General features: G+C 38.7%; 1 protein-coding gene and 1 pseudogene across 1 annotated transcript in view; both read right to left on the reverse strand.

The window, feature by feature from the left end:
- The window catches only part of SFMBT1 (Scm-like with four mbt domains 1), a 134,526-nt gene that overhangs the window by 19,862 nt on the left and 98,884 nt on the right, over window positions 1–15,780 (reverse strand). The window contains exons 5-11 of the mRNA XM_012640198.1: window positions 13,056–13,144; window positions 10,286–10,532; window positions 9,497–9,591; window positions 7,682–7,783; window positions 5,582–5,732; window positions 3,476–3,558; window positions 185–311 (exon numbers count right to left, since the gene is read on the reverse strand). Of these exons, the coding sequence (XP_012495652.1) occupies window positions 185–311; window positions 3,476–3,558; window positions 5,582–5,732; window positions 7,682–7,783; window positions 9,497–9,591; window positions 10,286–10,532; window positions 13,056–13,144 (894 nt within the window). The remainder of the gene's footprint in view (window positions 1–184; window positions 312–3,475; window positions 3,559–5,581; window positions 5,733–7,681; window positions 7,784–9,496; window positions 9,592–10,285; window positions 10,533–13,055; window positions 13,145–15,780) is intronic.
- Window positions 8,400–9,185, reverse strand: LOC105805602 (annotated as a pseudogene).

A 15,780-nucleotide genomic window follows, 5' to 3' on the forward strand; every position in this document is an offset into this window, starting at 1 on the left:
GTGTACAGTTGCACTTGGGTCCAGACTCGCCAAAAAAAAAAAAAAAAAAAAAAAATTAAAGTCTCTGGACAAGATCCCTATTTAGTAATCCATTAAGTTTAAGCCACACTGCAGGTACAAGAGTAAAGAGGAAGAGCAAAGAAGACTAGCCACAGGAAGGCTTCTCAGGAGTGCTGGCACTTACCCTCCAGCTGGAGCCACAGATAGGAGCCTCTCACTGCAGTGATGGTGGCAACACACACTTCTTCAGGGAGAAGAGGGTTCACTGCTTCAAGCTTCATGTTTTCCTTAAATTCATGCTCAGAAATTGACTAGAAAATGAATGATTCGAATGCATTTACTGGATTAACACTCAGTATTAACTCAATGTGTTCAGCTAGAAGACCTTTTTCAAGTAGTAATCCCTCTAGGTTTACTTTAAAGCTATAAATGTATTTTGTGCTCTTAGAAAATGTCTGCCCTTCTTAGTGTCATAGGCAGTATGGTCTTTCAGGTCAGGTAGTCCTGCATTACTGCTAGCTGTATGACCTTGCCCAAGCTATGTATTCTTCACCTGTCAGATGAAGTTGAGGACACCTATCTTGCTGGGTTACTACAAAGTATCAATGAAATGAGATATCTAAAGTTCTGTGTCCTGAACGACATGGCTCTCAACAACTGCTGGTTCACTACTGCTCTCATAAAGGGCCCTATCATACAATAAACTGCCTGGTTCATAACTATATGTGTTTCATAAAAGGCAGTCAGGATAAAGAATGCTTATGAACAGGAGGAAAGGGTCATATAAAATAGAAAAATTTGTAGCTTTTGGGTCAAAATGAACAAGTGAACATCTGCATTTCATTATTCTCTGACAACCAACTAAAACTAAAATTGTTTTTGTTTTTAAGGACAAATCTTACTTAACAGGATGCATACATCAGGAGAGGAAACAACAAAATTATATAAACTAAAATTAGAATAGGGTATGAAAACTAAGTTAGCATATTAATGAAAGGTATAGTAAAGAGAGCTAAGAACTGGCAGAAACAGGTACCGGGCGATTGGAAGTGGAGGAGAAATATTTAAAACAAGGATTTGCTGAAAACATTCAAGAAGCATTTAGGTTAGGCCATTGGCTCCTCCACTCTATACCCCAGGACAACTGTCCTTTTTCTCCCCCACAGAAGGTGAAATTTACCCTCTAGACAGTGTAAGACATAAGATCCCTGGGCAGGACACGAGCAACTGTTGAGGGCATGCATGTGGTGCCCAAAACAGGAGTTACCATATGGAATGCTGAGAGGCCCAGCCCTCACCTCTACTATCAGGCAGAGGACTAGAAGAGACTTTTTATGATAACATGACAAGCCCAAGAAGAGACACATAAAAATTTGGATTTAGGTTTCCTCAACAACTGGTCAGCCAGATCTCATCCTATAGGAAAGTTTAAGGTTGATAAACCCCATCCATATGTTTAGAGTTTTCAATCAGCTTTTTTAGTCCCCCATTCTTAAATATAAGCAACAACCAAGAATTGCCAGATATCTAAGGAGATAAAGGCCAGAGACCAAAACAGACAAAACAAGCAACTTGGAGAAAGCAGAGATTATGCAAGAAGAAAACTTTGGGGGTTGGATAGGGTGGGGGTGTTATTTAACATCCTTCTAAGAGGTAAGAAAAACCATTGCATCCTTAGAGCAAGAAGAATATGCTACTGAAAATAAAGAACGATTCAAAGAAGAAATATAATTCCACAAAATGAAAAACATGATATCAAAAACTAAAAATTCAAAAGAAAAGTTGAAAGAGAAAGTTTAGGAAATCTTCCAGAAAACAAAGCAAAAAAGACAAAAACAGAGAAAACAGGAGACAAAAAGGTAAGAAAAGTAGAGGTTTGATTCAGAGGGCCAACATCACAACAAAAGAAATTCCAGAAAGAGAAGAGAGAAAATGGAAGGAAGGAAATCAAAGAAGTGATTCAAGAAAATTTCCCAGCACAGACAGGCATGAGGGTCTGTCTGAGACCCTCACAGAGAAAGTGTCCACTGAGAACCCAGCACAGTGGATGAAAACAGGCCCACGTCAAGGCTCACCACCACAAAAACTGGTGACAAAATGATTCTATAACCTTCCAGGGAGGAAAAAAAGGCAGGTCATCTACAAAATTTCAAGAATAAGAATGGCTTTCAACTAACTTCTTGACAGCAACACTAGAAGTTAGAAAACAACTAAGCAATGTTTTCAATATTCTGAAGTAAAATAATTTCCAAACTAAAATTCCATATTGAGCCAAACTATGAATTTAGTAGAGTGAAGGCATTTTCAAATACACAGTGTCTACAAAAATTTACCTCCCTTGCACTCTGTTACCGGAAGCTCCTGAGAGATGGGCTCCATCAAAACAAGGAATTAAATCAAGAAAGAGGGGGCCATGAGACATATAAAACAGGGGGCCCCAAATCATGAGAAAGGGGAGAGGGCAATTCCTTGGATGACACTGAAGGGCAATTCCATGATTACAGCTACATGGCAAGCCTAGAGAGCAACCCATCCAGGGAGAGAGAGTGGAGGCTGCTATGAAGGATGCCTCTAAGAAAAATGTTAGGAATGACAGATTTGTTGGTATGACTGCTTCTGTGGAGACAGTAACGAGACACTACTGGGAGGTGTGGGAAGACCTAGCAATAGAAACAAAGAAATTAAGCAAATGAAAAATAAGGTAATCATTAACTGAGGACAAGTAAAAAAAGGAAACAATCATAAAATACTGCAGTGCTCAGCTGTGAATAATATTTGAATGCATATAATAATGTAAAAACTCAACTGAGATTTAACCAAAAATTATAATATAACTCTAAAGAAAGAAGTGGGCAAGACAGGAGAAAGGTAATGTAAAATACCTAAAGGCTCATTTACCATAATATAGAAATAAGAAACATACCTAAAATTAATGACTCAAAAGATAGCAGCTTATTATTTTGAAACCGAAGGACAATGCTGGAATTACAGTGGGAAGAACAGGAGGTGGTTACTTTTGGGAAAGGAGACTGTGCAAAGGGGTTGGGTAGGAACTGCTGTTTTATATTCTCAGCCATTTATTGCTATTTGGCCCTTTAAACCATATGCATGTATTATTTGGAGAGAAGTGTTTTTAAATAAACAATAATTTTTCTCCACTTAATATTTCAACATTTCCCCATATTATTAAATCATCAAAAATAATTATGAAATAAAATTTCAAATTCCTATGATTTCAATTACTAAGAAAAATTAAATTGATAAACTTATAAAACTAACTTAATTAGCAAACTAAATGATTAACTTCTGTAGGAAGTATACTTTTCTTTGGAACATTTTATTAGAATCACCAAGGTGCTCATCTGGGTAGAGTGAGATGATTCCCTTCAGAGTTAACAACTGTAACAAGCAAGAGAAGCACAGCAGTGACGGCAGCCCTGAAGCAGTGGCCGTGGGGGCTGCAAGGGGTTCTCACCGAAGGAAAGCACCTCTGGGGAGCAGCTTCAGCACCACACTGTTTGAGGTAGTCAGCCCAGTCAAAGTCCTGGCTTGGGTAGCCTAGGTGGGGATAAAAGAACAATGATTCACACTATACCTACTTGCCTGGCTTTACTACTCTCCCAGAGATCCACCCACAACTTCCAATGTTGCTAATTTGAGGACTTTGATCATTTTAGAGAGGGTAGAAAGCACTCTGTAAATTCAAAGCATTGTTAGTTTTATAAAAGAGAACAACTCCGGTCAAGCTATAACAATACAATGAAATTCTTTGGATAAATTTTAAAACTTTTAAATTTCAAACAAGGCATTTATTTTGAGCCTTGTTTTTATACGATTAGTTGCTGGCAATTTGCCACAAGAATTTAAGATAGTTACAACTGGATTTGATCTGTATATGTATAAATGCAGTCTTATTATCAATTCTATTAGGACTCAGGCTCTGAGGAAAAGTGATGGCAAATACTACTAGTTAATCAACAAAGACTTTTCTTTGATAAAGCTATTTCCTTAGTGTCTTAGCTACTACTGATAAAATGCTGTCAGCATTGTTTTCAGATTCATGTCCTACTACAGAATCAAAGCTTTTATAACCGCAATCATGAATCCATTTCAGGAAAAACGTTGAGCTTAACTCCCCACTTAAGTCTACCAAGGATCTTGATGGCAGCATCTCCAATCTACTGCCTTGACTCAGCAGCATCTGCACACAAGGAACTCAGTGAGGCCCAACTGTCTTCAGTGTCTGAGTTGCTCTCAGCCTCCACAGAGTGTAATGTCTCACAGGCAACAAAGCAGGCTGCTCAAGACGATGCCCTCCCACAGCCAAACAGCCCCTGCAGTCACCTTCCCTGCCCACCTGAGACTGGAGCCGCATTGTCCCTCTGCCCCCACCTCAATTCCTGACGTTTTCAATTACATAATCTACTACCTTTCTTCTATTAACAAAGATGGTTGATCTGTCTGTAACAATGCTGACAGCTCTGATATCTTTAACAATTGTTTCTTCTTTTTCACTTAAATGTAAGCAAGATAAAGAACTTGGGATGTCCAGAGCCTTCCTGAAAAGCAAGAACTTCCTTCTGTGCATGTTCCCCACCACACCCTCCAACTAGGTACTCTTACACTGTGTTCACTGACAGAGGAGAACCTGGGAAGTTCTATTAGTATTTTCCCCTATTTGCCCCTTGAAGGAACTGGGTAGTATTTATTTTTGTCTCCCCAGTGACAAGCTCAATGCTAGGCTCACAGCAAACATCCCATAAATGTTTGTTGGATGAATGAAGATTGAATGAAGGACAAAAGGTTCTGAGTTTAACACCAAAGAGTACTTCCAGCCCAGTGTTCTAGTAGTCACCATTTAGAAAGCCTACTAATAAAGTACATATAAACTGCCAATCAAATACCCTGATTTGCAAATATAAAAAATCATAAACATCTGACATTTTCCAGATATTCTAAATTTAAAAATATTAAAAATTTCAGTCAAGCTCAACTATGTCATAATTAAGAGTCTTAATAAAAGAGTCAAAGACCTATATTTTGCAAAGTTGCAAATGCCAGGAAAATGATCTGTTATTTTCCTACCTACAGGTTCTCTGAGTCCCTCTCTTGACCACAAACTTCCCTCTGAAGAGTCCTCTTCCATGATAAAGCCCAGACACCTAGAATTATCAATAATCTACCTTCTAGCTTTGGCCCTATGGCCTCTTTTCACAGCCAGCTTTCAACGCTCACTGTGCATCCTGGCCCACCTCCCTGTGACCTCCTCACAGACATAAGATGGGATGAACTAAGGAGCCAGCACAGAACCCAGGTTGGAACCTGGTCTTCTAGGTGGTTATGAAGATATCTGTATCAAAGTACAAGGACAGAACATACTCTCTTTAACTAACAGTTTTTTAGCTTGATTTTATAACTTTCAAATATGTAAATACATGGAATTCATTTATACTTGTCTCAGGCCCCTAAAATGTTAGGGACAGGCTAGGGCATGAGGAGAGGGACGAGGCAATGCCATCTGACACATCTTATTTCAAGAAAAAGCTCTCCAGTAACAACTCAGAAAACAGTGAATGCACACCCGGAGGGGGGCTGATATGTAGGCCATTCTTCAGACTCCACTGCACAGGGAAGATGCCAGGACTGTCGGCATGGCATACAAAGGATCGCCGCACGTGGTCCTCAGGCCGCAAATCGTCCATTTCCACCAGAAAGTACTTCTCATCAAACACCTGTGTGTGCAATTAACAGATAAAACAGGCAAATGGTTTCATATGTATGTATATGTACACTGAGTATGTGTGTATATGTATACATGTACACATATACATGTGTTTCTCCCTTGGCACGGCCAAACATTACAAAAGTTCATAGTCCCGAAGTAGTAATAATACTAAACACTCAGTAAATGCTAGTTCTGTGTCATATAATACTGCAGTCCCCAACCCCTGGGCTGTGGACTGGTTCTGGGCTGTGGTCTGTCAGGGACCAGGTCGGAGATCTCCGCCACCCTCCGACCCCCTGCCCTGCCCGTTCATGGAAAAATTATCTTCCATGAAACTTAGGAAATGGGTGTGGGGGTGGCACATAGCAGGAGGTGAGGAGCAGGCAAGCAAAGCTTCAAAGCTTCATCTGTATTTACAGCCACTCCCGATTGCTGGCATCAACCCCTGAGCCCTGCCTCCCTCCCCCATCTACCCCAGTGTGGAAAAATTTTCTTCCGTGAAACTGGTCCCTGGTGTCGAAAAGGTTGGGAACCACTGATAATATATAAACATATAATTACTGTTTTAATTAAATGCTTTCATGTATCAATTCAATTTTAATCTTTCTAACAATCTAATGAGGTAAGTACCATTACCAATTCCATTTTGCAGGTAAGGAAAATGAGTTTGAAGAGAATTTAATAACTTGCCCTAGGCTTCAAAGCCAGGAAAAAGCAGAACCTGGATTCAAACCCAAGTAGTTAGTCTCTAAACAAAATTTAGTTAAAGCTTAGTGAGGAATCAACTACACCAGCATGTATTAGTTTTTCAGATCCTAGCTAGCCCAGATTCAAATGCCAAAGAGAGAATTTTTTGAACCTCCTCTGACTTCTTACCATCCCACATCCCTTCATACTCCAAATAGGGCCTTCTGACCCCACCTGCAGGTTCAGAATCCCTTTCTCTGAGAATCTTCTTCTAAGACAGGGAAAATTTAAATCTTAACAGGTCAGATGATTCAGCATCCAAGTGACTATTCCCATAGTCACATTCAACTTTGGGTTCTACTTTCAACTTTGGTTCTATTTCTACTCTAGTCCTAAACTGAAACCTACTCCCTAATGCCTCAGTTGGAGTGATTGAGTAAGTAGGCTTTGATAACCTGCTCAATTCTTGTGGTTACCCAACAAGAGCCTTATTTTTTTTTTTTAGAGACAGAGTCTTGCTCTATCACCCTGGGTAGAGTGCAGTGGTGTCACATAGCTCACTGCAACCTCAAACTCCTGGGCTCAAGCTATCTTCCTGCCTCAGCCTCCTGAGTAGCTGGGAGAATAGGTGCACACCACCACACCCAGCTAATTTTTTCTATTTCTGGTAGAGAAAGGGTCTTGCTCTTGGTCAGGCTGGTCTTGCTCAAACTCCTGACCTTGAGCGATCCTCCTGCCTCGGCCTCCCAGAGTGCTAAAAGTACAGGTGTGAGCCATGGCATCCTGAGCCTTACTTTTGTCAATCTTTCAAAAGATTAAAATCTGAATCTGGAGCACATGGCTAGAGTCATCCTACTACCAGATCTTGTAACACTAATTGCCTGATCCCCATGCATCTCCTCATCTCAATGAGCTGTGCACCTGTTTGGACACTAATGACATTACCTGCCTCCAACTTTACAGATACCGTGGCCTACCTACCAGTTAAATCTCCTTCACCTATATACAGCTAGGCCTGCTCCAAAGAACATGTCTCCCACTACTCTAGTGCCCAGGCCCTTGTCTGCTTTGGCTAGGACTACTAAGCTCCAAGAAGGAATGGGCCACAGAGAACTGGATAATACAAATACAGAAGTAATTCTAGCCTCACAGCTTAAGAGGAAAAATAGGTTAGATTAGTAGAGTCTGAAGATCAAAACACCACCAATTTTCTAAACTAGTCACCCTGACAAGGATTCTTACCAATAGGGAGAGTTATGTTCATTTTACCTTAACAACTGTAGCAGGAGAGATCCCAAAAGGAGACCAGGGGTCCACTGCTTCCAATTTCATATTTACAGCAAACGTATGATTGCCAATAACTTGTTTGTCCTGTAACGCAAACACGAAAAGGGATAAAAACACAGTATTTTTGCATTCATTTTATACTTACATGTAGTTGAATACTATTCTAATTGATTAAAATAGTGGAACTGTTTAGCTTTCTTCACAGGAAAAAACTTTTTGGGTAAAAACAAAACCAAAGAAAGTGCTCCTATTCTCTACATTTCAGAACACAACGTGGGATTATCTGGAGGTAAAAACAAATTAATTAATTAATATTCATATGCATAGGCCGATGTATAATTTGGAAAAGAAAACTGAATGGCTTCAGGTCCATTTAACCAAAACAGTGAAACTTTAATTGGATCAGAATTACACCTGTCAAGGATCTGGGTAGTACACTTCTCTTTATAGCACCAATTCCTTCTGAGGGGCACTTCACTAGCCATCTGTGTAAGTGCTCCAGCTCCCCCCAGACTGGCTATACGGATGTCCCAAGCATGGTCACATCAACATCAATGTCCAGGCATACTCAGGGCTCAGAATTCTGGTACAGTATCACTTTTTCCACCACCCCTTTATATTCCACAAGGGTGTTATAGCCAGCAGGTTAAGTCTCCCCTCCCCACCTCCACTGAACCCTGGAAAACCCTAGTGTGCCTTTTTACAGCTCCTCTTTCTTGGCCCCTTTTTTCTGGAAGGCAGTCAGGATGTTTACGCTCTTCTGGAGCTCCTCCTTCTTTCCACTGCTCATCATGTTCTTTTCTATCAGTCTGGTGATCCCGGTCATCTCTGATGCTAGGAAGTCCACCCCTTGGTCTAAGATCTTCCCCATGATCTTTGGGTATTGCTGGGCCTACTTCGTCTGTCTCCTTCACATCTGAGAGGTTGTCACGCCCCTGCTTCAAGAGTACCTGTTGGGCCTCCACGCCAGAGGCCCTGATGAACTCCCCAGCCAGGGCGTCATATGCAGGTAGGCAACCAGGCATACCTAGGTAGACCCCTTGCCCTCTTCACCAGTGCTGGATGGCACAAACCACAACTGCCCCACTATATGGGACTGGATTCTCAAAGTCCCCATCCTGGAAGAGGCAGAGGTAGAAGACTGGATAGCTCTCTTTGTCCAGCTTGTATTTCTCACTCGGCTCCATGTTCAACTTGTCACCATAACCAGAGATCCCACTTCTGCCACCAAGAGATCATCACTGGAAGCCGAGTTTTCAGCAAGATGCTTGAACTTATCCTGCTTCTTACTGTAGAGGTACTGCATGTCAAACTTTACCAAGACGAACTTGCTTTCAGGAATGACCTTGTAAAAAGTGACTGTATCCAGAGGAAGGGCGCCCTTGGTGTGCAGGCTGCTGCTCTCATGCAGAGCACAGAGAAGCAGGAGGCCCCGAAGGAAAGGCAGTGGGGAGAGAGAAGTGGCACAGGGGACAGTGGCAGCCATAATGCCGGATTTCAGGAGCAGGAAGTAGAAACCTGTAGTCCCAAATTTATTTTATAACAAGCTAGAGCTATGTAGTTAAGAGTAGAAAAGAAAAGATTCAAACTACTGTAAGAGAACTTGGGGAGAAAATCAAGACAACTGTTAGAAGAAAACAAGGATGATCATCATTCTAGCCTTAACACCTTCTAATCTTTCAGAAGTCATGGCACTCTTACTAACTGCAGGGGTTATGTTATGCTTTCACCTCCCCAAATTGTTTTACTCTGCTATAAGGAGAGTAATACCTATCTGTCACATGTTTTTGTTTTTACCTTAAATAAGTAAGATGGTAATGGCTCTTCTTCCTCCTCTTTCACTTTGGCCAAAATCTCTTGCCACTCAGCTTCATTTTTCAGATGTCTAATGGCTTTAATAAAACAAGACAGCATGCTTTAGATGATGAGAAAACCTATACACTTTTTAATTGTTCTGAAAGCACTCACATAAACAAAAAAAGTCACTTTCCACTGGGATGAGCAAGGAAAGGGTTCAAGCACACTTATATCTGTTTTCATTCAAAGAACTTGCACCTTAACCTCAGCATTCTGCTCTGTGCAGAGTCTAGACAGTTAAGTTTTGTGAAATACCTACAGTAAAGATCATAAGGTTTGCTGTAATACATAAAATAATATAATACAACACGCAAATTGGGGCACAGAATAGTAAGTACAAATTGATTTAAATAATAACTCCAGTTTTAATATTATTAGAATTTCTTTTAATCAACAATTTGCTATGAATCCAATCTGCCGTATACCTATCTAAATGCTACCTAGAGAATTTTTTCTTTATTTTATTTTGGTGAGGGTTCAGTATGGGTTGGGGCAGAAGTCTATGAGATATATCAATATGTGTGGAAAATTATAAAAGCAATAAAACCAAAAGAAAAATAGGCACTTAACTTAACAATTCCATATAAACATGTTTGTAACATCTCTATTAGGTAAACTAGTAAAGGTTTTCATAATATACGGAATAATACATTTTTCAGTCTAATAGGTATTAATGATAACATAAAAATAATGTAATAGTTACAAGAAAAATGTTCTATTACTGTTCACCTAATGGGGGCTGAAGCTCATATCCCTGTTGAGCGGCCCAACCAACATGATGAAGAAATGGATCCAAGTAATACAACCAATGTTCAAAATTGTCAGAACTTTCAAGTCCTTCATAATGCAGCTTTAGCCTTCCGCCAATGTTTTCTACTACAGTAACAATCCAAGTGCTTAAAGAGTCCCGGAAAGCTTGACACTCTAGCCTGGATCCTGGAGCAATGAGATCTAAAGGATTCCTCCCATTACGGAGCTGTAGGTTTAAAAAGTGAAATGATTAAATAAGACAAGTAAATATAATATATTTAAAAAGCCAAGTTCTAAATGATCTCAAATCAGTCTTTGTATTTTCTATGCATGCAAAAGCCAGTGACATTGAATTGTCTACTATCACACAAATCTCTTACAGTATTATTTCCAAGTGATATGAAAATGTTTATCTTAAAGAAAATCTACCAATAATGCAATAAAATTATTCTAATAGATCTTTCTCTAGGTCTATGTTTAGTTTCATTTAGCAAAAATTTTAAAAATATCATTACTTTATCTCCGATTATAAAAGCAAGTATGATCATCATTAAAGAAAAAATTCAAACATAACAAATGTCAAAGTCCCCCATAAGCCCAATTCTAAGAAAGAACCATGATAAACCATGATAAACACTTTGGCATACACTCTTTTTCTACACACAGTCAATATCCACCTCTGCTAGTCTGTCCATCTGTCTCTCTCTCTTATTTTTTGAAAAATAGGAGCACTGTATACCGCTTTTCAATTTGTTTTTCACTTAGTACATCATAGGTATCTTTCTACTACAGCACATACAAATCTTTCTCATATTTTACAGTGTTTTATGATATTCTGTATTATATGGGCAATAATTTATCCACTTACCTACTGATGGCATTCAGTTGTTTCTGATTTTTTTTACTCATTTCATAAAAATGTTCTTCTTTTTTTTATTTGAGACAGGGTCTCTCTCAGATACACAGGCTAGAGTGCAGTGGTGTCACCATAGCTCACTACACCTCAAACTCCTGGGCTTAAGCAATCCTCCTGCCTCGGCCTCCCAAATAGCTGGGACTACAGGTGTGCGCCACCACACCTGGCTCATTTTTCTATTTTTTGTAGAGACGGGGTCTCGCTGTTGCTCAGGCTAGTCTCGAACTCCTGATCTCAAGTGATCCTCCCGCCTCGGCCTCCCAGAGTGCTAGGATTACAGGCATGAGCCACCGCGCCCAGCCTTCATTTCATAACAATGTTCTAATGAACACAGTAAAAGCTTTTGATTACATTGATGGAAATGAAAAGTTTAACTCTATCTAGATATATATTTAAAACTACACCAAAGAATAGAAAAGAAACACTTATTCTGAAGTTATCACAAAGTTATCACTTAACCATTTCTTAATATTCAACCTTACATTTTGTTGGTATTAGCAACTGCTCTGTGACACTTACATACCCAGATATATTATACAAAAGAACATATGAACAAATGGAGGAACACAATCACAGCAGAAAGTTAAATTAGCAGAAACACGGTCAATGCAGAGCAGGACAGTTTATCAATTCATTTGTTCATCACTTCATTCATTCCTTCAAATTTTACTGAGTGTTTAATATGTGCCATGCCCTGGCTAAGCATAACGAAATGAATCAGAATATAAAAAATAAATAACAGCTTGAAATAGAGTGTTCGCCAATCAAGATTTAAAAGGGAATGTGAATGGATCATAGAAACAAATGTAAGGGCTAAACCTATAAACCTCTTAGACAAAAATATAGAGGTAAATCTTCTTGACCTTGGATTAAGCAAAGCATTCTTAGATATGATACCAAAAGCATGAGCAACAAGAAGAGAAAGTAGATAAACTGGAGCATGTCAAAGTAAAAATTTTTTATGCTGCAAATGATAAAAAGACAACCACAGAATGGGAAAAAATATTTGTAAATCATATCTGATCTGTACTTGTGTCCAGAATGTATAAAAAGGCAAATAACCCAATTTAAAAATGGGCAAAGACATTTCTCCAAAAAAGATACATAAATGGCCCATAAGCACTCCAAAAAAAAAAAAAACAAACCATGGTCAATATCATTAGCCATTAGGGAAATGCCAATCAAAATGAGATACCACTTTATACACACTAGGACAGCTATCACAAAAAAGATAACAAGTGTTGGCAAGGATGTAGAGAAATTGGAACCGTCATATATTGCATTTATATATGCCACAAAGAATTTTACCAGTATGACAGAAAGTGACAAGACATAACTTTGAAATGTCATAACTAATAAATTCATTTCACAAAGTCAAGAAATCTATATTCACTAATAAGCTCAAAAGCTACACTAATTTTAAAAGACTGCTAGAAGAAGGTAGGAAATAGGAATACAATGGGTCCAGTGTCTTCTGAGCAAAAGACAAGGGGGTTTCAAGTCACCTGGCATGGAAGTTACAAATGTCCACCCTGAAGTAGAATCAACCCCTGCTTAGTTCCAGAATGAAAGCCTCAAAAGGCCTCATTTTCCAACTGTGTAAAAGAATCTGGAAAACTAGATTTTTATGTGTTAGCAACTAATTCAGAAAATTTTTAAGCACTGAGCAAGCCACCAGTTTGCAACCTCTGAGGGTAAGTTTAAAAAACCTTTGCCTATGTCTCTAGTAAGAATGTTTATTTGCTTCAGAGTGGTAAATTAGTAACCAATTTTCAGATTTCTTGGAAGATTAAATGGGTTTTCCACACTGATTCGGCATGCAGTAATACTCACGCCCTCTAGCAGTGGAACAGGAGGACTACATGCTCCCATCAAAGTCTGCCGCAGAAACTCATCCCAGTCAGACACTTTATCTTTGATGCCTAGATGAGGAAATACATGACTGATTACTCATAATGTGAGCCACAGAACACAGAGAAACTATTGGAAATGGTTTAGAGGTGTATTTGTCATTTTAAGATCCAAGAATCCAACGGATTGCTTCTTTGAGAGCTTGAAAAGACAACACAAAACAAAACAGAAATCCTTCTCTAGATAGAGCTACTTTCTGGTTAAGTTTAGTAAATGTTGTATACAAAACAAAGAGAATAGGCCCAACTCCCTTTACTATAATTTTATCCAAAGGTGACTACTTTATTTTTTATTATGGAAAATTTCAAACATACATTAAGTAGAGAAAATGGTTTAATGAATGTTCATGTACCCTAGCTTCAACAACTGTCACCTCACAGCACTGTTTCATCTAGGACAGGAGTTAGCAAGCTACAACTTGTGGGCTAAATCTAGCCTGCTGTCTATGTTTGTAAATAAAATTTACAAAGTTTACTGAAACGTGGCCATACCCATTTGTTTACATATTATCTGTTGCTGCTTTCACACTACAAAGGCAGAGTTGAACAGCTGTGAAAGAGATCATATGCCCAGTAAAAGCTAAAATATTTACTACCTGGCCCTTTAAAACAAATAATTTGCCAACACACCTGGCCTATATACTCTCACATACTCCACCCCTGCCCAAACCAAGGATCATTTAGAAGACAATTCCAGATATCATATAATTTCATCCATATATATTTCTAAAAGAATATAAATTTTTACATACTATAACACCACTATAATACCATCATTCATACCTTAAAAAAATTAACAATAATTCCTTAATATCAAATATCCAGTCTATGTTCAAATTTCCCCAATTGTTTCATAAATGGTTTTTTCAATTTGTTTGATCAAATCAGAATCCAAGTAATATCCATACATTGCAAATGCTTGATATATCACCTAGATTTCTTTTTAATTTGTAGGTTCCTTCTACTTCCTTCCCTCCTCTCTCTCTTTTTTTACAGTACATTTGTTGAGAGATTCAGCCTCTGTCCTATATAGAGTTTTTCAGAGTCTGGTTTCATTGGTTGCCTTCCTGTGGTAACCCAATTGTTCTACTATCCCTTATATTTTCTATAAAGCAGTATTTAGAGCCAGAAGCTTGATCAAATTCAGGAAGGAGTGGTAAGGAGGCAAGAATACTTCATAAGTGGAGTTATAGCCTCCCATCAACAGGCACAAACAGTCTGGCTGTCTCTCTTTTTGTGACATTAGCAGCTTTTAATGGTAACTGCATAGATGCATTGATTCATTAGAGGTTAAAGATGGTGGATATTCTATCATTGCTCCTTCAATTACTAACCAAAATGCTTCTATAAAGAAAAACTTCTCTTCACCAATTATTTGATTACCCGGAGGTAGAGTTCACACACACACAAAAAGGCAAAACACATGCTTGATTGTCTTTATTATTTCTGCATATTTACCAGCCTTCAAAATCATCAGTTAGTTCCCTGGCATCGTCCAAAGGCGACCAGTAAGGGTTCTGTTTTAAAAATTCATTATGAAGTCACAGATTATAATACATTTCAAGCCACTGCAGATATTGTCCTTATTGACACTCAAACTATCCCATCTTTATCCAGAGTGAGTCATTCAGGTTGGTTCCTGAACCCTTTTGACATGCACTAGTAAATAGTCATTGATATCTTTTTTTCTTCTTGGCATGACATGATGTTCTAGGCTCATGTTGTATATTTCCTGCCCAAGTCCAGGCATCAGCTACTTCTCTAAGAAGCCCCAATTTGTTTCAGTAAAAGTGGTATTTAGAGATCATTTAATTGGGGTGCTGGGAGTGCTCACTGCTACTGCGTTAGCATTTCTAAGCCTTTCCAGCATCTAGAACTAACAAATTTCTCCTTTTTCTTCTTCTTCCTTCCCTTTCTACTTCCGTCCTCCCTTTCTTCTTCCGCTTCTTAAGATAAATCATATTAGGAAGCTTCCAATACAAATTCAGAAAGATAGTGCTTTTACTTAAGCTCATCTTTCTAAGCTCTATTTCCTTTCTATCATGCTGAAAAACCTAATCCCAATTATACATTTAATTATCAATTTGCTTGACCCACAATACATAAATATGTCAAAGTAACAAGATCAACCCAACCACCAATAACATGATTACTAAAAACAGCTTAAGATTTTTTAATTATTTTTTTAGAGACATGGTCTTGCTCTGTCGCCAAGGCTTGTGTCACTGTAACCTCCAATTCTTGGTTTCAAGCGATCCTCCTGCCTCAGCCTCCCAAGTAAATGGGACTACAGGAGCACACCAGCATGCCCGGTTAATTTTTTATTTTTTATAAAGATGGAGGTATCTCTATGTTGCCAAGGCTGGTCTCGAACTCCTGGCCTCAAGCAATCTTCCCACCTCGGTTTCTCAAAGTGCTGGGATTACTATGTGCATGAGCCACTGTGCCCAGCTAGATTTTTTTTTTCTTACATTTTTGTTGTTGTTGACGTTCCAGTATGTCCCTACTATACATTCAAATTATTGTATTTTAGTCACTGAGTTCTCTGTGCGGTCATCCCATAAGCTCCACACAGTTTAGATGTCTTTGATTCTGCTTTTGCTTTTCAGGAATTGTTTTTAAACATTTAATTTTGCTTTATAGTTATA

Source organism: Propithecus coquereli, unplaced genomic scaffold (assembly GCF_000956105.1).
Source record: "Propithecus coquereli isolate 6110/MARCELLA unplaced genomic scaffold, Pcoq_1.0 Scaffold1, whole genome shotgun sequence".
Taxonomy (NCBI): domain Eukaryota; kingdom Metazoa; phylum Chordata; class Mammalia; order Primates; family Indriidae; genus Propithecus; species Propithecus coquereli.